The 26,655-nt window shown below is 43.6% G+C and overlaps 1 protein-coding gene across 1 annotated transcript in view; it reads left to right on the top strand.

Annotated features, from left to right (window-relative positions):
• The window catches only part of LOC126419604 (uncharacterized), a 1,338,018-nt gene that overhangs the window by 540,344 nt on the left and 771,019 nt on the right, over nt 1-26,655 (top strand). Inside the window, exon 5 of the mRNA XM_050086792.1 lies at nt 22,120-22,152. Within this exon, the coding sequence (XP_049942749.1) occupies nt 22,120-22,152 (33 nt within the window). The remainder of the gene's footprint in view (nt 1-22,119; nt 22,153-26,655) is intronic.

Genomic DNA, 26,655 nt, shown 5'->3' on the forward strand with positions numbered 1-26,655 from the left:
TGCGTAGTGGACAACTCTCCAGCCACCAGACTGAGCCGGCCGGTGTGGCCGAGCGGTTCTAGGCGGGTCAGTCTGGAACCGCGCAACCGCTACGGTCGCAGGTTCGAATCCTGCCTCGGGCATGAATGTGTGTAATGTCCTTAGGTTAGTTAGGTTTAAGTAGTTCTAAGTTCTAGGGGACTGATGATCTCAGATGTTAAGTCCCATAGTGCTCAGAGCCATTTGAACCATTTTTGAACCAGACTGAACTACATCTACAGTGTGCTTCAAAATTAGGAACCTCTTTCCGAAAACGTCATCCAACTACGCTACAGAGCGTTGAAATTATATACACTGTCGCCTGCTTGTAGGCCTATCCTCCGGCAGCAGGCGTGACTTCGTACGCGAACAGACCGCGGGCATAACGACTCGTAATGTATCTGACAGCGGGAGGACGTTAGGTGAATGCGCCACACCTGTTACACCAACACTGCAGAGATAGCGAAAGAGGGAAACGACAAACATACGCAGCAGAACCACAGCGCTCAGTGAAGTTTCCCGCGCGCTGGTGTACTGCAACATGGAGACGTTCACCTGGGCCGAGTAGTGTGACACGTATTTCGTGTATGGCGAGGCGAGAGGCAATGGAAACGCACCGTCATGTACCTATGGGGCAACAACGTTCCGATTGGCGTCAGCCGCACCACTCCGCTTTTGCTGCCATCCAGCGGCGTCTGGGTGAAACGGGCGCCTCCAGATGGCATCAAGTCGATAGCGGTCGCGCGCGAGGAATTACGCACACCACGCTTTGTGGAGCACGTACACTATGTGATTAATAGTATCTGGACGCCTGGCTGAAAATGACTTCCAAGCTCGTGCCACCCTCCATCGGTAATGCTGGAATTCAGTATGGTGTTGGTCCACCTTTAGCCCTGATGACAGCTTCCACTCTTGCAGGCATACGTTCAATCAGATGCTGGAAGGTTTCTTGAGGAATGCAGCCCATTCTTCACGGAGTGCTGCACTAAGGAGACGTATCGATGTCGGTGAGTGAGGCCTGCACGAAGTCGGCGTTCCAAAACATCCCAAAGGTGTTCTATAGGATTCAGGTCAGGACTCTGTGCAGGCTAGTCCATTACAGGGATGTTATTGTCGTGTAACCACTCCGCCACAGGCCGTGCCTTATCAACAGGTGCTCGATCGTGTTGAAAGATGCAGTCGCCATCCCCGAAATGCTCTTCAACAGTGGGAAGCAATAAGGTGCTTAAAACATCAATGTAGGCCTGTGCTGTGACAGTGCCACGCAAAACAACAAATGGTGCAAGTCCCCTCCATGTAAAACAAGACCTCATCACAACACCACCGCCTCTGAATTTTATTGTTGGCACTACACACGCTGGCAGATGATGTTCATCGGGCATTCGCCATACCCGCAACCTGCCATCGGATCGCCACATTGTGTACCGTGATACGTCACTCCAGATAATGTTTTTCCACTGTTCAATCGTCCACTCCATACACCAAGTGAGGCGTCGTTTGGCATTTACCGGCGTGATGTGTGGTTTGTGAGCAGCTGCTCGATCATGAAATCCAAGTTTTTCTCACCTCCTGCCTAACTCTCATAATACTTGCAGTGGATTCTGATGCAGTTTGGAATTCCCGTGTGATGGTCTGGATAGATGTCTGCCTATTACACATTACGACCCTCTTCAACTGTCGGCGGTCTCTGTCCATCAGCAGACGAGGTTGGCCTGTACGGTTTTGTGCTGTACGTGTCCCTTCACGTTTCCACTTCACTATCATATCGAAAACAGGGATGTGTAGGAGTGCTGAAATCTCGCGTACAGACGTATGACACAAATGACACCAAATGACCTGAGCACGTTCGGTGTCCGTGATTTCCGCGGAGCTCCCCATTCTGCACTCTCACGATATCTAATGACTACTGAGGTCTCTGATATGGAGTATTTGGCAGTAGGTGGCAACACAATGCACCTAATATGAAAAACATATGTTTTTGGGGGTGTCCGGATGCTTTCGATCACATAGTGCATGAGAAAGGTTCGACAGAGGCTCTCTGACAAGCACCCACGTGCAATAGTGCAATGATGCCACTCAGCGATTTGGCGGGTGGTGGATGAGGGGGGCAGGCATCCATTCCATCTCCAGAAGACAGTGGTGCTGTTGGCCCACGAGTTAGCTTCGCGTGTGGTGTTCGGGAAGTGGTTCCTCCAGCATTGTGCCAGAGAGCCGTGTTGTGCTGTGTATGTATTGTTAACGGAGGAGACGTCATTCACCCGTGAGGGTGTAATCAACGCCAACAGTTCTAATATGTGGGCGGACGCGAAGCCACACACCACCACTACATGGAGTGTTTGAGGTTGTTCGCACCAGGCCCGGTGTCTTTGAGCAAATGCGGCAATCAGTGATATGCAGAAGTCAGACATGCTGCTACGCTGGAGGCAGGCATTTTGAACGCCTATTATAAATATATTTAATTCACAAGTTGTGGAAGCACTGTTGCGGGGATTATTAGCGATCAGATAAACTAATTTAAGAAACAGTCTCGATCTCATTCTGGAAGTCTCAATCTCAATAAAACATTTAATTTTTAATGTATGTTTCACATTTTGTTTACTTTGTACAATATATTTAATTTGCTGACACAGCGGAATAAATGGTAATACACCTCATTTGGATCCCGTTGTCTAATGTTTGCCACAATGTCTATACGTATGGTTCCTCCCCGTTTCCTTGCGTTCTTGTTCCTGAACTTTAAATACAGCAAAAACGTCGACGTCTCAGGATTCCTGCCGTTATTCACGTAATGCAGCCTATTGGCGCACACATCAGCGGAGTACAAGGCGATGGTTGCTGCATAGGCCGACGTTCACCCCGGTAATTTCGACGGTTCTCTAAAGTTTGGAAAGTAGGATACGAGGTACTGGCAGGAGTAAAGCTGTGAGGACGGGGCGTGAGTCGTGCTTGGGTAGCTCAGTTGGTAGAGCACTTGCCCGCGAAAGGCGAAGGTCCCGAGTTCGAGTCTCTGTCCGACACGCAGTTTTAATCTGTCAGGAATTTTCAGTCCATTACTTGTTTCTGAATGGTACGTACAGATGTGAAGGGGATTCGATGTGCTTGGTGCACAATCTAGCGATCCTTCCTTGTGGTGGGCAGACGAAGTCGACCAAAACCTTGGCAAGGAGTGTGCCTACCCTGATGTTCCCACAGATGACTTATATCAGTGATTGAGTATGGCATGAAGGCCCCTAACACTACAACTACAACTCTGAGCGTCGTGTAATGGAACTGAAGGGGCCTGAGTTTCCTCCACTTGATTTTTACGAGAGACCACAATTAAGAAAGAGAGAAGTGACAAGTTATGGACCAACTATACCGTTGACGAAAATCGGTAGGCGACGTGTCACTGGAACTTATAAGCAAGAAGTATATTGACACATCCATCGCTCGTTGTTGACAAGCATTGACCTACTGCAATATGGGATGTGTAGTTGACAGGAGGAGGGGCTCAAAACACCGAAGTGGGTCAGTTACTATACGAGTACGGAGTCGCTACTGGTAACTTGAATCCACGCTGTAGGATGTGCCACTCAACAGTGCAGGCTGCTAGACTGCATTTTCTGCTGCAGCATCCAGTGCATATTGAACCTTCTGTGTGGGATGGGATGCATCTGAACTCCCATATAATTTCACTTCTCAATACACCAGAAATGGCGCTCATGTGCCCGTTATCCTAAACAGCCTCCAAACATGACCTCCTACTGCATGCACCTATTTTCACACTCAATATGATTTGGATGAAGCATGCGGAAGTGAATACAGAGAGAGCGAAAGGTTATATACAACTTGTACAGAAACCAGAGAAGCAGTAGTTCAGAAGTCAGTGAGACAGAGTTGTAACCTATCTCCGATCTTATTCAGTCTCTACATTGAGTCAGTAGTAAAGAAAACCAGAGAAAGTTTTGGATAACCATTTAAGATCAGGGAGAAGAAATAAAAATTTTGAGGTTTTTCCACTGCAATTCTAATTTCGTCAGAGACAGCAAAGGACTTGAAGTGTCAGTTGATTGGAATGGATATTGTCTTCATTATATAACATGAGCCTTAACAATATAAGATTAATGCAATGTAGGCGAATTAAACCAGGTGATGTTGAGGGAAATAGATTAGGAAATGAGACACTAAAAGTAATTCAGGAGTTTTGCTATGTGGGAGCCAAATTACTGCTGATGGACAAATTAGAAAGTATATTCAATAAAGAAGACAATTTCTGAAAAAGAGGAAGTTGGTGACATCAAATATAGGTTTATGTGTAGGTAAGTCGTTTCCGAATGAATTTGTTTGGAGTGTAACCTTTTTATGGAAGGGAACTGTGGATGATAAGCAGTTCAAACAAATAGAGAATAGAAGCTTTTGAAATTTTGTAGTATAGAGGAATGCTGAAGATTAGACGGGTAGATGTGATTATAAATCTGGGGAGGAAAATAATTTATGCCACTACTTAGCTAAGAGATGGGACTGCTTAACAGGACACAATTTAAGTAATCAGGAAATCAATTTGGTAATGGAGGCATGTGTTAGGGGTAAAATTGTACAGGGAGACCAGTGGGTGACTACAGAAAGCAGGCTGAAAGGGCTGTAGGTTTCTTTAGTAGGACAGAAATGAAGTGGTTTCCACAGGATAGACTAGAGTAGCTAGATGCATCAAGCCGGTCTTTGGATTGGAGACTAAACAATAACATAGTATCATTTACTCACCTCCCAACTGTGTACACATACAGTATTAGTATCTGCATTAATAGTGGGGCAGAGTGGGTTTAAGCCCAGTGATTTATGACCCCCTCAGCCACCTATCACTTTCAAGTTCACCCCCTAGCCTCCAACCCCTACCCTTCCCTCTCCAAACCATGTAGGTCACTTGGGCTGTTATCTATTGTGTCTTTAGGCCTTATCACTATAATTTATTACTCCATTTATTACCCATAGTCCTACAATTTAAAACCCAAGATGGATGCCAGATGTTTTTTCAGGATAGCCTTATCTTATATCACCCTTATCTTTATTACTATAATTTATCACTGAATATGGCTGCCACATCAAAACATGGCTGCCCAAAATGGCGGAAGGTCAAAGGGTCATATAATTACCCTGAAATATCCCTTCACCGCCTCCTCCCCCCCACCCTTCTGAAGCAGTTTTTCCCATTTCCATGACACTGCAATCGCCTGTCCATCCACCACTCTTATGCAGCATCCTGGCGTAACAACCAGCATATGTTCTCGGCACTGGTGTTCTGTATGCTGCAATGAAGCATTCATCATTACGAAGTATCACCAGAGACCTGCCATCTCCAGACAATAAAAAATGACTCAGTGAAATTTAAGTACTGTTAACTCCTTGCTGTCTCTCGTTGCTCATTGTTATTATATCTATTATTTACTAGTGAACCCAGCAATGTTTTGCAATTGTTAATTATGTATCGGAATTGGATATACATCGTAATCTCCTCCTCCAGCCCTCTCTCTATCCCTCTCCTCCTCCACCTCTTTCTTTGTCCATCCCCTCCTCCCTCATCACCGAGCGAGGTGGCGCAGTGGTTAGCACACTGGACTCGCATTCGGGAGGACGACGGTTCAATCCCGCGTCCGGCCATCCTGATTTAGGTTTTCCGTGATTTCCCTAAATCGCTCCAGACAAATGCTGGGATGGTTCCTCTGAAAGGGCACGGCCGACTTCCTTCCCTGTCCTTCCCTAATCCGATGAGACCGATGACCTCGCTGTTTGGTCTCTTCCCCCAAAAAACCAACCAACCAACCTCCCTCATCTCTCTCTATATATCCTCCTTCCCCTTCTTTATATATATTTCATCTCCTCTTCCCATACCCGTCTCCTCCTCCTTCTCTGTCTATCTCCATTCCCCCCTCTCTCTGACCGTATTTATTGTTGTCGCAGACAGAACTTTGATTGGTAATGGAAGTCAAAAGGAATGGGTAAATCGGTTGGAATGACAGCGTATGAGATAGACCTTTACAACTGCTGGATCTGTGAGAATAGGAGCTTTGATAACAGTATTTCCGATGGTTTTAATCTGTGAAAGTATAGATTATAAAGTTAGCCGTAAATACAACATTCCTGCTTCCTGTTAAAAATTTCTGCGAAAAGAGAAACACAACTGAATGTTTGCAACGTGCCAAATTACTGCGAAATAAGATCAATGTAATCTTTGCAGTACATCAACGATATGATCATCACAGATAACACAATGAAATATCGCTTGTAATTGCTTTCTTTTTCGCAAAAGATCAGTATACAATGCGGAATTCATTGTTGTTGTGAAAACATGCGGTAGCAGAACTGTCAAACTGAAAGTCACATTTTTTTATGAAATCAAATGACAGCAGCACTTTTAAACCGACCGTCACATTTCTTTCATTGAGATTGTCGTACAAAAATACCATCCAATTTCCGGTGGATTTTCCAAAAATTTTCTTTGATACAAACCTTGTGCTGAAAATTATGTGACAAATAGGTCGACCCCTTGTCAAGTGATGATCTTTCTTACACACGGCAATTGACTTTTATTTATATAGATTGTGTATATTTATTTTTATTTATTATTTCCTCTTCAGTGCGATGGCCTACCGATGCATTAGAGCAGAAAATAACAAATAGACTTTCTGATGTATCTGAGCAGGATACAGCTGTACCCAGATAATGAATTTCCATTATCTGCACCACCGCATGTCAAGCCACAGCTAAGTTTATTCGGTATATTTTCGTTCAAAACTACTTATCAAATGACTACCCGTCGATATAAATGTGTAAATTTAGGCATATCAGTGGTTAGGGAGAGTTAAGTAGTGAGAGAGACTGACAATGGTCAACGTAGTGCTAAAATGTACTTTACAGAGGTGGGAAGGGACCTTCTATGTAACATTACTACAGGGTATTATCTATCTCATCCTCCTCCAGACATCTACATCATTACGAAGACGACGTCCACCATCGACATGTAGGCCCCACAGCACTCTCTTCAAAATGTGAAGTTAGTGATCACGATTGCTAAAAGTAGGATGGTTGGAAAGGAATTATTCTCTCTCAGAAATGATTAAACATGTAACTTACATTCTCTGATTAAATATCCATCACACAGAGTTCGTAGCATCTTGTTCAGCAAATAACATCCCAAATAAATTTTCTCTTTACGTGTAAACCCATCGTGCATATGTTGTTTTCATTATCTGTTTCTTCACAGTTGTTAACGTGGTTATGCAACAATCGTAATCACAGGCTGCAACATCATTTACATATTGCACACCAAGATGACTTCTTTGTAAGAATTATCCATCTACTAGTTCGGATAATAGCTTCACTTACACAGTTGGTATTTCATCTTTGGAGACAAACCGGCTGCGAAATTTATTGACTTAGCTTCCAGACCAGTATAAGCTACCAGTTTCACGTATTTACTATGAATCTCTGTCCATACTTTTCTTGTTCCCACATGTGCTCTCTGCACGTATATTCCATGAAAAGCGCAGAAGACATGGTCGTATTCCAAAGGAGTTTCGTACGTGTACATATCATTGGCGGCTATGTAAGCGATAAGAGTCATTGTTCTCTGTGACAGGTAGAACGACCACGAGAGTTCATTCGTGTTGCTTGTGTGTAGTGATGTAGTGTTGTTTTCAAGCTTGGTAGGGTATATAACGGGCGTGATCAGCGTCAGATCTTGTGGTCACTATGAAGGACGCGTAGATGCAGCATACTCGAATGAGACAACATTGCCACGACTTGACAGAGTTTGAAAGGGACCTCATTGTGGATCTCTATTTGGTCGGCAGGTCGAATCGTGCACTATCCAGATTTGTGGGGCATTTGGATATAACAGTGGCCCGTTGTTGGACTGCATGGGAATGTGAGGGCAGGCATACTTGTCGTCGAGTTTCCGGTCGATCAAGTCTGACCACCAAAACAGAGGATCGCCGCATTTTATATCGAGCACATCGTAACTCCTGTACATCTGTGCTTGCCATCGGAATACAATAAAGTAAACCCTGTAACAGTCTGTGTCATTCTGCACCACTTGTAGGAGACTGGCAGCAGACAGACTAAGGAATTAACTTCCCGGGGGTGTAGGCTGCCGTTAACACCAAAACACACACAGCTCCATTTGGAGTGGTGCCGTGACTGGGAAGTGTGGGTGCTGATAAATCGCGGCTATGCATTATCCCAGACGACCATTGTCGGTGAGTATGGTTGCAGATTTACAGAAGCCGCATTCTTCCATTGTTTTGAAGGGGAACAGTGGCATTATTCCTGGCGCACTGGTGCGGCGATCCAGCTGGTATGACTTTGGGTCACGGCTAGTAAAATGGCTGGTTCAAATGGCTCTGAGCACTATGCGACTTAACTTCTGAGGTCATCAGTCGCCTAGAACTAATTAAACCTAACTAACCTAAGGACATCACACACATCCATGCCCGAGGCAGGATTCGAACCTGCGACTGTAGCGGTCACTCGGCTCCAGACTGTAGCGCCTAGAACCGCGCGGCCACTCCGGCCGGCTCACGGCTAATAATGACTGAGGAAACTGACAGCATAACGACACATCACGAACATCCTACGTCCTCATGTGGTGCAATTCTTCGACAGAACAATCCTCCACACTGTCTGCGTAATGTTGAGATACTCCTGTGGCTAGCAAGACCCTCATATCAGTCCTTGATGGAGGTATCTTGGGACCAACTCGAAAGTCATCTCCGTCCCGGCGACAGTACCCTGGATGTCAAGTTCCACTCACAACATATGTGTGCCAGCTTGCCTAGGAGAAGATGCAACGGCTTTTGACACCCTTCCCAAGCTAATCAGCGTATGCGTCAAGGACAGAGGATATGTTACGTCATACAGAGGAGTGGGCTCATACAGCCATGCTGCATGTAACTGATATTGTAATCACTATAATAACGTAACATGTCCTCTGAACTCGTGAGGATGTTTATAGGTCATAGTTTTCCATTTACATCGTCTCACTCAGAATTGTACGTTTGAAGAGGGTCATTTTAATTATCTCATTCATAATATCCTGCCTAGGAAATACAGATGGGCGTTTTGAACATGTTGTTGTTGTGCTCTTCAGTCCAGAGACTAGTTTGATGCAACTCTCCATGCTACTCTATCCTGTGAAAGCTGCTTCATCTCCCAGTACCTACTGCAACCTACACCCTTCTGAATCTGCTTAGTGTTTCATCTCTTGGTCTCCCTCTACGATTTTTACCCTCCACACTGCCCTCCAATACTAAATTGGTGATCCCTTGATGCCTCAGAATATGTTCTACTAACCGATCCCTTCTTCTGGTCAAGATGTGCCACATATTTCTCTTCTTCCCAAAATCTATTCAATACCTCCTCATTAGCTATGAGATCTACCCATCTAATCTTCAGCATTCTTCTGTAGCACCACATTTCGAAAGCTTCTATTCTCTTCTTGTCCAAACTATTTATTGTCCTCGTTTCACTTCCATACATGGCTACACTCCCTACAAATACTTTCAGAAATGACTTCCTGACACTTAAATCTATACTCGATGTTAACAAATTTCTCTTCTTTAAAAATGCTTTCCTTGCCATAGCCTGTCTGCATTTTATATCCTCTCTACTTCGACCATCATCAGTTATTTTACCGAGCGAGGTGGCGCAGTGGTTAGCACACTGGACTCGCATTCGGGAGGACGACGGTTCAATCCCGTCTCCGGCCATCCTGATTTAGGTTTTCCGTGATTTCCCTAAATCGTTTCAGGCAATTGCCGGGATGGTTCCTTTGAAAGGGCACGGCCGATTCCCTTCCCAGTCCTTCCCTAACCCGAGCTTGCGCTCCGTCTCTAATGACCTCGTTGTCGACGGGACGTTAAACACTAACCACCACCACCACCATCAGTTATTTTGCTCCCGAAATATCAAAACTCCTTTACTACTTTAAGTGTCTCATTTCCTAATCTAATTCCCTCAGCATCATTAGACTTAATTCGACTACATTCCATTATCCTCGTTTTACTTTTGTTGATGTTCATCTTATATCATCCTTTCAAGAAACTGTCCATTCCGTTCAACTGCTCTTCCAAGTCCTTTGCTGTCTCTGACAGAATTACAATGTCATCGGCAAACCTCGAAGTTTTTATTTCTTCTCCATGGATTTTAATTCCTACTCCGATTTTTTTCTTTTGTTTCCTTTATTGTTTGCTCAATATAAAGATTAAATAACATTGGAGATATGTTACAACCCTGTCTCACTCTCTTTCCAACCATTGCTTCCCTTTCATGCCCCTCGGCTCTTATAACTGCCATGTGGTTTCTGTACAAATTGTAAATAGCCGTTCGCTCCCTGTATTTTACCCTGCCACCTTCAGAATTTGAAAGAGAATATTCATTCAACATTGTCAAAAGCTTTCTCTAAGTCTACAAACGCTAGAAACGTAGGCTTGCCTTTCCTTAATCTAGCTTCTAAGATAAGTCGTAGGGTGAGTATTGTCTCACTTGTTCCAACATTTCTACGGAATCCAAACTGATCTTCCCCGAGGTCGGCTTCTACCAGTTTTTTCCATTCGTCTGTAAAGAGTTCGCGTTAGTATTTTGGAATTTTTATATTCTTCTTTAAGTCTGAGGGTATCTCGCCTGTCTCATACACCTTGCTCACCAGATGGTAGAGTTTTGTCTGGGCTGTCTCTCCCAAGGCTGTCAGTAGTTCTAATGGAATGTTGTCTACTCCTGAGGCCTTGTTTCAACTTAGGTCTTTCAGTGCTTTGTCAAACTATTCACGCAGTATCATATCTCCCATTTCATCTTCATCTACATTATTTTCCATTTTCATAATATTGTCCTCAATTACATCGCGCTTGTATAGACCTTCTATATACTCCTTCCACCTTTCTGCTTTCCCTTCTTTGCTTAGAACTGGGTTTCCATCTCAGCTCTTGATATTCATACAAGTGGTTCTCTTTTCTTCAAAGGTCTCTTTAATTTTCCGGTTGGCAGTATCTATCTTACCCCTCGTGAGATATGCCTCTACATCGTTACGTTTGTCCTCTAGCCATCCCTGCTTAGCCATTTTGCACCTCCTGTCGATCTCATTTTTGAGACGTCTGTATTCCTTTTTGCCTGCATCATTCACTGCATTTTTATATTTTCTCCTTTCATCAATTAAATTCAATATGTCTTCTGTTACCCAAAGATTTCTACTAGCCCTCGTCTTTTTACCTAGTTGATCCTCTGCTGCCTTCACTATTTCATCCCTTAAAGGCACCCATTCTTCTTCTACTGTATTTCTTTCCCCCTTCCTGTCAATCAACCTTCCCTAATGCTCTCCTTGAAACTCGCTACAATCTCTGGTTCTTTAAGTTTATCCAGGTTCCATCTCCTTAAATTCCAATCTTTTTGCAGTTTCTTCAGTTTTAATATACAGTTCATAACCAATAGATTGTGGTCATAGTCCACATCTGCACCTGGAAATGTCTTACAAATTAAAACTTGGTTCCTAAATCTCTGTCTTGGCATTACATAATCTATCTGAATCCTTCCAGTATCTCCAGGCCTCTTCCATGTATTCAAACCTTCTTTCATGATTCTTGAACCAAGTATTAGCTATGATTAAGCTATGCTCTGTGCAAAATTCTACCAGGCGGCTTCCTCTTTCATTTCTCACCCCCATTCCATATTAATCTACTACTTTTCCTTCTCTTCCTTTCCCTACTACCGAATTCCAGTCACCCATGACTTTTAAATTTTCGTCTCCCTTCACTATCTGACTAATTTCTGTTACCTCATCATACATTTCATCAATATCTTCGTCATCTGCGGAGCTAGTTGGCATATAAACTTGTTCTACTGTGGCAGTGGTGGGCTTCGTGTCTATCTTGGCCGCAATAATGCGTTCACTATGCTGTTTGTAGTAGCTTACCCGCACTCCTATTTTTTTTACTCATCATTAAACCTACTTTTGCTTTACCTCTATTTGATTTTGTATTTATAACCCTGTATTCACCTGACCAGAAGTCTTGTTCCTCCTGCCACCGAACTTCACTAATCCCCACCATATCTAACTTTAACCTATCCATTTCCATTTTTAAATTTTTAACCTACCTGCCCGATTAAGGGCTCTGACATTCCAAGCCCCGATCTGTAGAACGCCAGTTTTCTTTTTCCTGATAACGACGTCCTCCTGAATAGTCCCTACCCAGAGATCCGAATGGTGGACTATTTTAAACTGCGGAATATTTTACCCAAGAGGACGCCATCCTCATTTAACCATACAGTAAATCTGCATGCCCCCGGGAAAAATTACGGCTGTAGTTTCCCCTTGCGTTCAGCCGTTTGCAGTACCAACACAGCAAGACCGTTTTGGTTGATGTTACAAAGCCAGATCAGTCAACCATCCGGACTGTTGACCCTGCACTACTGAAAAGGCTGCTGCCCCTCTTCAGGAACCACACGTTTGTCTGGACTCTCAACAGATACCCCTCCGTTGTGGTTGCACCTACGGTACGGCTATCTGTATCGCTGAGGCACGCAAACCTCCCCACCATCGGCAAGGTGTATGGTTCATGGGGGGACAGTTTTGAACGTATGTGCTAAAAATTTTTGCAGTCAATGTTCGGGTGTCAATGAAAGGAGAGGTCTAGGCGTTAGCTACCACCAGACCACAGGCCAATGTCGTAGGTTAAATCGCAAACTTTTCCTCGTTGTGTAATAAAGTGACTGCATGGAACACTTACAGTGGTGATCTGTATGTCTGCAGCCCCTCTTGCACAGCTATTAGAGCAGTGGGCTATGCTGATGGCACCAGCGCTATACCCTCTCCATAAAAGCATGAACATAACATTACAGTGGAGTGTCGCTTATCACAGTCATCCAGACGATGCAAACACATTGTAACAAGTTGGCGTAAGGCAACTGTAAATTTCTTCTACTATGACCTTACCTAAGACTACCGTCCTGTATTGCAGTTTTCTCCCCCTAAGCACATTCTGGTATGTCACTTAGAGAATGTTACTCAAAATGCTGTCTTACAGTTGTTTTCCATTCAATACAGCTGAAGGATGGTCGTCTTAAATTAAAGCATCTGACTTCGTGATAGAGCGTGCGCGGCAGCTCCTGTCTCTGACGCTGAGAGTCGGCGCCTCTCAAAACTCCGTTCCCGACCCTCCCCTGACGACCCTCCGTCTGCCACCCCCCCCCCCCCCCCTCCGACACACACACACAAATTCCTTCTTCCTGCCTACCTTCCAACTTCCCAAAAATGACTGGTGGAGGGGCTAACTCTAACTCTATACTACTACCTACGTGCCAGTTGATAAACGGCATAAAATTTTCAAAAAATCAGGGAAAAGCCAGAAAATTTCCTCCTCTCTAGATATACGAAGGTGGTGCTGAAATGGAACCAAATTATTTTCGATTGGTCAGTGCATTGTTGCCCTTCGCTAGGACAACCGAGAGAGACTGATTGCCTGAACCAAAGTTTTGGAAAGAAAAAGAGAGGCACCTCTCCTGTCCTCAAGATGTAGGCACAGAGAAGCCTGGTTACGATACGTGAGGGGTCGGACGCCAACTGCCGACTCCTTGACGCCGCTTGCCAACATACAAATGGCGGTAGTGTAGGGCGTACAGACTAGGCCCCCCCTCGAGGAGGCGAGGTTGACATAGTGAGGTTCACTGATGCGCTTCTCTGTCGCTACAGTAGGACACGCCAGCCCGCTGTAAAGTTGAACAGACACGAAAGTAAAGTGGGAAAATAGACTGGCCCTGAAATCGATAATAAATATTGCATAGCGATTTCAGACAGTACTGTCACAGTATAAAGTTCTCAACAATCGAGAGGATTTTTTTGAAGAACCACAATGATTTACGACCATGCTACAGTAGTATTCTCTTGCCCTCCAGCAACCTCATGAGAAATTTTCCGTGTATCACAGAGAGACCCGCAGTTTAACATGTAACCTGAACCGTGGGGCGGCCTGAAATTTTCACATTTACAAAGCATTATAGAAGATAAAAGAACATGAATGTTTCGATTTTGTGAACATTATGTGATCAGAAAAATGAGAAAATCTAGTTGGGAACGGATGAATAGGCTCAAACAGCCGTGTCGGGAGGCCTTAAAAATTTAATACCAGGTCCAAGTACACGCCTGCCGTGACTGGACGAATACACCGAAATATATCGGCAGCTGCGTTCATCATGATCAATAGGCCTGTATAGTTTCTAATGTTGGGTTATAAATATAACTTGCCTCTTGATGCTCTTTTCTTTAATTTTTTAGTGTATACTTGTATAAATCGGCAGCTGTGGTCACATCCAGTAGCGTCATTATGATGAGAGAAACTGAGTAATAAGCTATTGTCCGTACGTTAGTTGCCCTCATGTTTGCCTGTTCGGGTGAATATAGCTCGTCATATTCACCGCCTCCCATCTCCTCCCCCCCTCCTCCCCCTCCCCGAATTGTTCCAACTCACGCTCCGGAAATGTGAAATACAGGTGCATTAATAACCGTTGTATCCGCCAGAATGTTGAATGCAAGCGTGTAAACGTGCATGCACTGTGTTGTTCAGGTGCCTGACTTCATTTTGCGAGATGGAGTTCCATGCCTCTTGGTTAGCCAATACAGGGCGGTTAGCGCTGGATGACACTGGAGTTGTCGTCGGATGATGTCCCATATGTGGACGATTGGAGACAGATCTGGTGATGGTGCAGGCCAACGCAACATGTCGACACTCTGTAGAGCATATTCGTTTACAACAGCGGTATGTGGGCGATCGTTATCCTGTTGGAAAACACCTTCTGGTATGCTGCTCATGAATGGAACCACAACACGTCGAATCACCAGATTGACATACCAGTTTGAAGTAAGGGTGCGTAGGATAACCACGAGAGTGCCCCTGCTGTCATACGAAATCGCACCCCAGGCCGTAACTCCACGTGTAAAACCGTTGAGTCTCGGAATCAAACAGGTTGGTTGCAGTCACCCAGATGGTCCCCTTCTAATCATCACATGGCCCTCATTGACACCGAGGCAGAAACAACATTCATAAGAAAAAACAACAGTCGTCCATCCTGCCCTCCAATGAGCTCTCGCTTGACACCAATAAAGTCGCAAATGACGGTCGTTTGCGGTCAGTCGAAAGCACGCTACAGGGCGTCTGGCACAGAGTTGTCCCTGAAATAACCGAATTTTAACAGTTCGATGTGTCACTGTGATGCCACTACCGCTCAAATTGCTTCTGCAGATGCAGTACGATGCGCTAAAGCCACACGCCCTCTCGACAGTGCCACTTTTCCGACCGGGGCCCAGTTTTCTTGCGGCCATAGATTGCCATGACCACCGCTCCCTGCAATATGTACTGTGGCTACATTGCTGTCAAGTCTCCCTGCAATGTCGCAGAAGGAACATCCAGGTTCTCGTAGCCCTATTTCACGATCTTGTCCAAACTCTGTCAGGTGCTGATAATGCGTTTTTGTCGCCTTAAAGCCATTCTTGACTAACATCAACTCTCGATTTCCAGTCGCAAGTAACTAACGCTCGCGACCGTTACAGCGATTATTCAAAGCAAACCTGATTTGCATCCTCATAGTGACGTTACTAGCGTCACTTTTATGTGACTGCCGTAAATTTTGAATAGACGTCATCTTTAAGATATTGATTCACTCCTGCCAACTTTCGTTCATGTTGCCCAACTCCTTCTTGGTGTTGCGACTTTATTCCGTCAGTGCATTACGTAGGAAACACCAACCAATAAAAGCATTTTCACAGATATCATAAAGTTCAAAAGTCAAAGAGTATGTAGCGACACGTCATCGTCTTCCACCGTAGTCTGCTGTGTGTCGTCGTTGCGCAGTGCGACATATTTTTATTGTTAGTTTTTATTTCATTCTGTATGTAACTGTACATAGTTACAACTTTACTACCTGTTCTCCGTAAGCTTTCCCAGTGTGTTAATGACGATTTTACGCTGATGTAAGGCGTCTTCCCACTAATGGAACGGATTGGATACGATTGTTTTAGTCTTCGATAACTAAAGTAATTGTTTCGAATTATCGACAGTGGGTCACTTTTATACCCTATGACAGCTTGAAGAAGCATTATGTAGCCACCACCAGCTTGCACACTGCCTTATTGACAACTTGGGTCAATAACTCGTGAGGTCTGCGCTCCTCTCGAAACCTACCATCAGCTCTTATCAACTGAAATCGGGATTCATCTGAACAGGCCTCGTTTTTCCAGTCGTCATGGTCACGAGCCCAGGAGAGGCGCTGAAGGCAATGTCTTGCAGTTAGCAAAGGCACTCGCGTCGTTCGTCTGCTGCCGTAGGCCATTATCACCAAATTTCGCCACACTGTCCTAATGGATATGTTTGTCGTACATCGCATATTGATTTCTGTGGCTGTCAAGCAGCGTTGCTTGTCTTTCGGCACTGACATCTTGATGCAAACGGCGCTGCTTTCGGTCGTTTAGTGATGGCCGTCGGCCATTGCGTTGTCCATAGTGAGAGGTTGTTGTTGTTGTTGTGGTCTTCAGTCCTGGTTTGACGCAACTATCCACGCTACTCTATCCTGTGCAACCCTCTTCATCTCCCAGTACCTACTACAACCTACATCCTTCTGAATCTGCTTAGTGTATTCATCTCTTGGTCTCCCTCTACGATTTTTACCCTCCACGCTGTCCTCCAGTACTAAATTGGTGATCCCTTGATGCCTCAGAATATGCCCTACCAACCGATCAAATGGTTCAAATGGCTCTGAGCACTATGGGACTTAACGTCTATGGTCATCAGTCCCCTAGAACTTAGAACTACTTGAACCTAACCTAAGGACTTCACACACATCCATGCCCGAGGCAGGATTCGAATCTGCGACCGTAGCGGTCACGCAGTTCCAGACTGAAGCGCCTAGAACCAACCGATCCCTTCTTCTAGTCAAGTGAGAGGTAATGCATGAAATTTGATATTCTCGGTACTCTCGTGACACTGTGGAGCTCGGAATATTGAATTCCCCAAGATTTCCGAAATGGAAACTACCAGTCCGCGTTCAAAGTCTGTTAATTCCCGTCGTGCAGCCAAAATCACGTCGGATATCTTTTCACATGAATCAGCTGAGTAGAAATTACATTTCCACCAATGCACTGCCCTTTTACATCCATGTGTAAGCAATACTACCGCCATCTGTATATGTGCATATGCTATTCCACGACTTTTATCGCTTCAGTGTATATAACTATGCACAAAGAAGCGAGATAAGTCCACGGTGTGTCAGTGAGCCTAATATTAGTATCGCCGTTTCGAGCGAATGAGAAGGGAAAAGCGAGACAGGGCCATTTGCCGGAGGGCGGGCGGTGAGCGCGCGGCGCGGCGCGGCGCGGCGCGGCGCTGCCCCAGCCGGCGCCCCCGCACAGGCCAACAACCTGCGGCCTCGCCGCGGCGCGGCCGCGCCTCCGCGTTTCGTTATCTTCCCCGGGCGTAGGCCAGGTAAACACGCAGCGGAAACGTGCCGCCGCGATGACGAAACGGGCGCACAAAGGGCACCGTCGCTTACCGGCTCCGCAGTTCCAATTTCCGCTATTATGATAACTGTTCAGCATTTGCGCTTACTCTGTATTACGAAACTAAAACCACTTGCTCGATATGTTTAATGGTGGCTGAGCTTCGTGGCTGTGGTTTAAATTACTGAAGTATCTCAACCAAGTATAAAAGGCATTGTCAGGCTGACTGGCTCCTCACCGCCCTGCCCAAACCTCTAAGGATAGAAACTTGTAATTTGGACAGGGTGTTGATCTTATACTGTAGACATCCCTTAACAAGAGATTTTTCGGAACAATACCCCTAAGGGAGTAGAACAGGACATGAATTTTTTTTTAATGTGTTACTATTAAGGCAGTTTTGAAGTTGTAACTGCGAAAATAGGTATTTATTTTCTCAGTCAGAAATAGAAAAGTACATGTTTCAACATTTTTGGGAATTCAACCACCAAGGGGTAAAATCGTGGGTGAATATCTTTTTAAAATAAATGATTAATAAAGTATATTAAAGCATTTTTAAATCTACGTCATTGAAAATTGGCATTTGGTTCCTCCGTTAGCTTTTGGAAATTCAGTCCCTAAAAGGGTGAAGTAGGGGATGAAAATGTTTAAGAAACTATTTCCTTGTATGAATAAAATTTGAAAGTTAAGCCTGTGAAAATTTGTATTTGACTTCTCTCATGTATTAGGGGATAAAAGTTTCTATGGAAACATCTCCACAAGAACGCATAAGGCATGATTAACAACCTTGGACTTTAGTTACCAGGATCACTTTTTGGTCAGAAGTACTTCCGAAGAAGCCCATGCTTCTAAGGACTTAATTAGCGTGAAAAAGTTACGAGGTGTTACAATTTATCAACATTTTTATCCGTTTAAATAAAAACAAACAAATAAATAAAAGCCGTGAAGAATAAGCAATCCAGGCGAGCGATGTCACGTGCGCTAAACTACTTTAATATATGACACATGCGGCTGCAAATATCAGGAAATACGCCAAAAGTGGATAATAAATGTTGAACATGAAACATCAAATGCAAGATACGGAGGTTATTTTTGAGCGTGTGTATGTAGGGATCACTGACTGATACAATTCTTACATTTAAGTTAAAGGTGCAACATTCGAACTACTTTTGTAAATGTGATGCTTTGTAAAAATAGAAGTTAAAAAATTATTTTCCATTCTGTAACCAAGCAAAAGCTTTTTCTGCTTACAAAAGTTATTTAGTAAAAAAATGTTGGTCATTTACTGGCAACGACGCAGTTCGTAAGCTTATACTCATTCACTTCTCACGCAGTATGCTATGCTCTTGTTATGCTGTACTTTGCAGTAAACTATGGTAGACCGCGAGACTGGTATATCCCTTTCCTCTCTGGCCCACGCCTCAAATACAACACTTTTGTGCGTGATTCTGGACTGCAATGACTGTGCGGGCTCCTGGCTTGCGTTGGGTAGCTATTTTGTTCCAGAATGTGACCACCAGAGAGCAGCAGATGACATCGAACTTCGATGAGAAGACAGAACCATGCCTCCGCGAGATAAATACATTGCATTTGCCTCCATTTCGTTAATTTAAGGCAGTGCTGCGTTATTTTAGACTGAGAATGTTTCACGTAATGTATATAACGTCTCTAAACAAGTGCATGAAATGCCAATTGGATTTTATAAATGTTTCTATTTAGAGTTGCACGATCGTGCGACTCAGGCGTTAATGACGGTAAGCTTTGATGCTAACCTCACCCTCACATGCAGACAGTACAGTAAATATTCACACTAAGATCTATGAACAAATATTACTGCTTTCGTTTTTATATACAAATAAAATATCCTTTTGTCTTTTAGGGTTAATGGGTGAAGAAATAATACAACTTATTTTGGACGATTCCGATTTAAGTGATCTCTCCAGTGACGACAATGACGACGATTTTCAGCCAAGTACCTCATCTTACAATATTGTGGACGATAGTGACAATTCTGGTGCTCGTGGTGGTAAAGACGGTGACAAAACGAAGGAAGAAGAACAGGAGATACAACAGAAATTACCTGTTCCATTTCCAGGCAGGAGAATTCTGTTTCTCATGCAGAAGTTTGCTTCCAAACCTCATCCTCCTGCAAAGATTGTCACCTCAATTTCGGCTAGTGCTGCTTATGATTCACTGACAAAACATGCCCAAAATAATTGAGTGCATGAATTCATTTAGAATAAAGCTTAATAAACTAATTTTGGCTGTTGGTTCAATACGAGGAAGTGGACTATAAAATTAATACTTCACTTCCTTGACTTGAGCACTGTCAATAGTTGGTTGCAGTATGTAGAAGATTGCAGAGAAAACAGAATTCCTAAAAGAAGTATCCTGGATTTGCTCAAGTTTAGGATGGCCATTGCACAGACACTGATATCAGCACCAGATGGAAAGAGAAATCATGTAGAAAATTACGGAGGTCATGAAAGTGAACAATTTGAGAAGAAAAAATGAAAATTTACACTCCATCAGCAAAACCAGCTGTTGACAAGCGTTACGATGATTACGACTATTGTCTCATAGTGGATGATATATCTTCATTAAGATCTTGCGTATATGAACACTGCAAGAACAGGAGCAAGTCACGTTGCATCAAGTGTGACCAATATTTGTGCATGTCCATGGGAAAAAAACTGCTTTCGTTTATTCCATATTAACAAATAATGCATGCGTGTGCGTGTGTGTGTGTGTGTGTGTGTGTGTTTGTGTGTGTGTGTGTGTGTGTGTGTGTGTGTCTGTGTGTGTGTGTGTGTGTGTGTGTGTGTGTGTTAATTTGTGTGTGAAAGGGAGAGAGTAGGTTATTTTGCAACATATATATATTTATATCAGTTCTGGGATACTACTGTATTCAAAATCCTTGGAAAAAAAAATAAAAGTGCTTCTCGAGCAGCACAATACATATTATTTGGAATGGGATAAAACCTAACTAGCACGATCCTGCTAGTGACGTTTTGAAAAAAAAAATTATCACCCTAAGGATTTTTTTCAGTATTTTTACCTGATTCCAAAGGTCATAATGCATGAGAATTGGCATATTTCAGACAAAGATTTAAAAAACTTTCTCTCAGGGTGGAAAGGGATATAAATTAATACCCCAGTATGTCCCAAGCAATACTGCCTGCCCGACGCAAGACTCAAACCTGGGGCTGCGCACTTAGGCCGGAGCCACACCTACATGTATACATGACTTGGATTGGAATGATCAGGTGCGACAGACCGATAGCCTCAACCGCTGCACGTGCAGTGAGGTACGGCGTCTGGTGACATCCCATGTTTAACATTTGACATCCACCTTTCGGGTATTTCTCGACAGCTGCGGTCCCATGTGTCTTAAATTAAACTACTCCCAGCGTTATTCACGTCGCTTCAGAGGTTTTTAAACTTTCATAAAGATCACCCTGCATAACCCGAAAAAAGTAGTTACAACCTACTCCTTAAAATCAGTTACAAGGGTCAAAATGCATTCGATAAAAAAGTAGTACTGACGATGATATAAATATTTTACATCAAATCAGCGTTGGTGAAAGAGTGAAACGCATCTTGGCAAAAATAAAACTGCAGAAAAATGCCTGGCTGGTGTACTTCTTCCAGTAATGAAACTATCTGTCGCATTAACACTGTTTTCCGACTTGGTTCTTGAACTGAGAACTTTACTTTCTGCAAACGTGCGGTTTGGGCAGCGGAGTAGTGCGTATTGAGCATGTCTCAATAGTGCCCCTGGTCACAGTACTATGAGTGTACTAGATGGTTTGCTTGACATAAGGAAAAATTAAGGTCTTCTTTGGGCTCCAAAACTGTCGGATTGTAATAAATGAGAATTTGCAGTCAGCAGTGGAAAAACAGTTCAGGGTTCGTTTCCCATACCAAGCGTATCCAATTAAGTAGAATAGTTTCGTTGAGAAGAAGGGTTCAAAATACCATTACCTTTCGTTAAAGGAAATTACATCGATTTCGATATCGTTGTGGCCGTTTTGGTTTCAAAAGTGGAGTTACCGAACGGGTTTTCATATTAAAGGAAGAACGAAGATTGAAACTGAACGTCCCGTCGACAGCGAGGTCATTAAAGAGACGGCATGAACTCGGAAAGGGGAAGATGTCGAGTAAATCAGTCATGTCCTTTTTAAACAAACCATCCCTGCGTTTGGCTTGAGAAAACCGCGGAAAAACTAAATCTGGGTGGCCCGACAAGGATCTGAGCCGTTTTCATATCTGTATGCACAGTAACATCATCTCACTCTTGGGCATGATTGGGCGGTGAATCACGCCTGCTGAAACTTGCGAGCATCGTTTGCGACCGTTGGTCTGGATCGCTCGTTAGCCTGGGTGTTGTTTCTAGGCGGATTCTCACTCGTTTTGGTTCTCCATCTCTGCTTCAGATATTGAACATAAAAACGGTTAAACAATATATTTCACAGGACAGAATTTACATTTGCATAGCATCCAGAAAGAAGTCGTGGTCTGTACTTCGATTTCTTTATGCTGTTAGCGTGTAACAGAAAATAAATACTGTTAACGTTTCCGTTTCTTTCTGTTTTCAGAGCCGACATAGTTCACGGAAGGAAATACGATCTGTAAGTACCATTTAATCATCATTCTGGTATGTGCTGCTTGGAAGTGGGGCATAGTCTTATTTTTCCAGCCATTAACAAATTTTTCACTCCAGGTCCCGTGTTAATAAGGAACAGCCATCATATATTCACTTCATTTCATTTACTCGGGGCAGTGTAATGCTCTCATTCCATATTAAGACTGGAGTATGTTGCAGAAAATATTACATGCAGTGCAATACTGTAAAGGAAGATTATCGTTTAAAACTATAGTGGCAAATAAAAATTCCTGCAAGACAGTGACTCCATATTTCCTGCTTCCTGAGTGTGCCTCCAGGCCTAACTCAAACTTTCAACTCATCCTTACCGATGCGTTTAGAGACGAAACAGCACAAAGTTATAGCAGGAAACCAACCGCGGTCTTGGCTACAACGATATAGAGAAACCACTGTGCTCTGACAGTAGTTTGAACTCAACTCCTTCACAGTGGAAGACCACTGTCTTAGGTACAGAGGCATAGTGCCACGGGAAAACACATGAAAAAAAAACAGGTATTCAACATGTAGAGACAGCAGAAAATGTTTAATGCTGTGAGTTCTTCAATATCGATACCTATTACTTCAAAATTAGAATCCTAACGGTAGTAGGATTGTATTGAGAGAGCGGGGCCAGATAACCATCTTATCACAGTCTCAGGTTACACATCCAATGACAGGTATCCCACTTGGGCTCCTAGGTGGCTTGATCCCGTCTCGCATGACGAACCCCTGGGAATTGTTGAACGTCACACAAGGCAAACACCCAAGAAATTGTGTGAGTTATATTCAGGGTCATGACATAAGCGTACAGCTGTCACATGATATAAAACTGGCGGGAAACCCTCTCAGTTAATGGGACCAGTGCGGATCAAGTAACTCCTCCTCCCTCTCCCCACCATCATTCTCCATAACTGTGACACTTGAGTCTGAGATATTCATTCTGCATCTGAGCGGCGTAGAGGGAGGTTGCAGGCTGTGTCTTATTTGTTAACGAAAAATCACGTCACTTGTATTCTCCTTGTGAATGCCAGTTTAATATTACATCATTCGAGGCAGAGACAACACCGAGACAGATATGTAAGTGCTCCCACTCTTCTGCAATTTTACACATATTTACATATTTGCTCAGATACTATATTTTTTCATTCATTTTTATATTTTTTCCGGATTTTCTGTATTTTCTATATTTTGCCCAATTACTCAATATCCAACACACAGTTCCTGACGTTGAGTCGAGGTCATGACGCTCTCAAACAGTCACAATGCAGTACATGCCCGAATTAGTTATCAGTGCTATAGAAGCCATCTTTTGTAACTGGGAGACTCTGGAACTCAGCAGCATAGGGAGAAGTTGTAGGCAGTGGCTGTATGTTAGTAACAAATTACGTCACTTGAGCTCTATTTGCTAATAACTATATAATATCATCAATTAATCAAAATGACAGTCACAATTGATTAATTGATTATAAGTAAACCAATCGCTGCTATCTCCACGCAACTATGTTGTCTAAGAATTTATATAATAGCACGTCATTCACCGCACCAGTGAAGACCCCACCCAGACAAATATGTAAGTGTGCTAATTATTCCCAAATTTTATGTAATTGTTTCCCATTTTCCACAATTTTATGCATTTTAACCAAATACCTGAGCTATACGCAACATCACGTCAACGTCGCGTCACGTCAACGCCGCATCGCGTCGCGTCGATGCTGCTCTCAACCAATCACAGCGCAGCATGGGTCCTGATTATTTATCGTTGCTACGCCACCACCCCATTACTATTGAGTGTGTGACGTCAAGGGGTGTGAGACAGAAACGAACACATTGCTAGAAGTAATGATGTCACGTCATATAAATGATGTAATAGCAAATTCTGTAAGCACTAGTGATTTCTAACCAAAGATATTGTACATATATGGACTACCACAGCACGATAGATAAACCCTGCCAAACCAACGCTACGTTAGTAGACTGTGTGAGGTCATAGTAAAATTCTAATGCTTCAAACCAAAAATACTGTACATGTAACACAGTGCTACAAAATACGCGACTACAGATATAGTCGACCAGTAACTGCAACCATCCTCCGTGAAACGCACGTCACCTGCAGGACAGCACACCCAACTAACTCAAACATGTGGGGTATAGCCGCGAGTACCGTACTAGCAATGGCCGAGAGAAGAAGCGGAATTATGGATGTAAGGATCTCCGGCGTGCTGGCTGGCACTGTTGCTGCAATATCAGTTCTGGACAAGGGATCCCACCCGCCTTCCCACCCCTCCCCCCTCCCCTCCCTCCCCCCATACATTCTCTGGATAATGCCAGTACGCTATGGAAATCATCGAGCGGTCGTTGCCATCAGATGATCTCAGGTCGCAAACGAGAGAGCTCCACATCCCTGCCCAGCACTACGCCAGAGAACGTAGACATGGTAGAGAACGTTGCATAACTACAGATGTCATCGTCTCCGACCTGGTGACTGGCACAAAAGACATTCAGTCACTCCGGCAGAGGGCATATCACCTGGGCAAACCAGTCGTAACTCGCAAATACCTACACACTCACCAGAGGAAATCTGTGGACATCTTTGCGCATAAACGTCGCTAACAGTTTAAGCGCCAAACACTTTCCTCCCCTTCACCTTTTCTCTCTGGACCAATCAGAAACATGTACCCCATCCTTCACCAACAATCATGCTTGTAACACTACCGTGGGGCACACCATTTTCAGCCATACTGTATTCCCAAGTGGAATGAGAGTACATAATTATAATCACATCTAAACCAAGTAAACACTGCAATGTTATTATTATACAGAGCGAGTCACTAACTGTTGCTACCAAGAATAACTCCGAAAGTATGACAGGAGTTGAAAAGTTTGCGGGAAAAAAGTTGCATGGGACAACGAGGGTTATAACATGACGTTGGTTTTTTGTTGCTAGTTGGGGTCGCTTCAGAGATATGAAGGTCAACTTTGTTTTTTATAAATGGGAAGCTATAGTTTGATACTTATTTTCTGACAGCGGCTATCGAGACGAATCCGATGATATGTAACAGTAAGGTCTTTGAAGGTCAACGAAGGTCAAAAAGGTGGCATGCGCGTCCATTTACAAACGATGTTCGAAGTGATGATTATTGGTATCAATGCAGTGCTCCAATCTTCTTATCATGGATTGAGTGATATCACATCGGCACTTATCGGAGCACATGCTCTGACAATTCTCTCTCGCATATCTTTAGGTGTAGTTGGAACGTCTTTATAAACAATGTCTTTTACGGATCCCCAAAAGAAAAACTCCATAGGCGTCAAGTCTGGCGAACGAGCCGGCCACGACACATCTCCTCCGCGTCCAGTCCAACGATTTGGGAATTGTCTCTGTAACTCATTTCTAGCTATCAGCGAAACATTTGACGGACACCCATCGTGTTGATACCACGTTCTGTTCCTTGTTCCTAAAGGAATTTCTTCCAATAACAGACCTAATGTTTCTTGCAGGAATGTGGTGTACTTCTTACCATTAAGATTTCCTTCGATGAAATGGGGCCTATAATTCTGTCCTCCAGGATCCCACACTACTCATGCATCAACCACGATTTTTGGTGTGCAGCTTGCATATTATGCAAATTAACGTTCCCATGGTTTGTGAATGTAGCCTCGTCAATAAATAAAGTCAAATTAATAAATGTGTCATCCCTCTGAATCTGAAGTTGAGCCCATCGGCGACGAATACAATCCGTACCACTTAATTCTTGGTGGATACTGATATGGTAAGGGTGATATTTAGGGCGATGCACAACACGAACAACACTACTCTGTCTCCTTACTGTTACACATCATTGGATTCGTCTCGATAGCCGTTATCATATAATAAGTACCAAACTATAGCATTCCGTTTAAAAAAACAAAGTTGGCCTTCATATATCTGGACGCGACCCTACCTAGCAACAAAATACCAACGTCATATGATGACCCCCGTTGTCCCATGTCACATTTGTCCCACAAACTTTTCAGCTACTATCATATTTTCAGAGTTATTCTGGGTGGCAATAGTTAGTGAATCACCCTGTGTGCGACATTACTAGAAGTATGTTAACTACATGAAAATCCGAGCTAGCCATCGCTGATAAAGTAGTTTAGACTGATCCACAGGATTTCAAAGACACAGGTTGGACACCTAGCACACGGCAAAATGTTGTTGTGCTAGAACATTCATAAACAGATGTTAAAAATAATCCGAAGTATGTAAGTCCTCACCACAAACAAAGTAGACACAGCAATGGCCACAATGCAGCAAAAATAAACTCTTTCGACGTGCAAAGCCATGGACTCACGGAGGCCACGATAGCTATACCCCTATAGGATAAAAGTGCGACCTTAGAGGTCGAGCATCGTCTGTGGATAAGGATGTTCTCTCAAGAGCAATTAACCTACCACCAATGCTATTCAAATTGCGAACAACACCCGCGCAACGGCTGCGGAAAAAAAG

The sequence above is a fragment of the Schistocerca serialis genome, chromosome 9, assembly GCF_023864345.2.
Source record: "Schistocerca serialis cubense isolate TAMUIC-IGC-003099 chromosome 9, iqSchSeri2.2, whole genome shotgun sequence".
NCBI lineage: Eukaryota > Metazoa > Arthropoda > Insecta > Orthoptera > Acrididae > Schistocerca > Schistocerca serialis.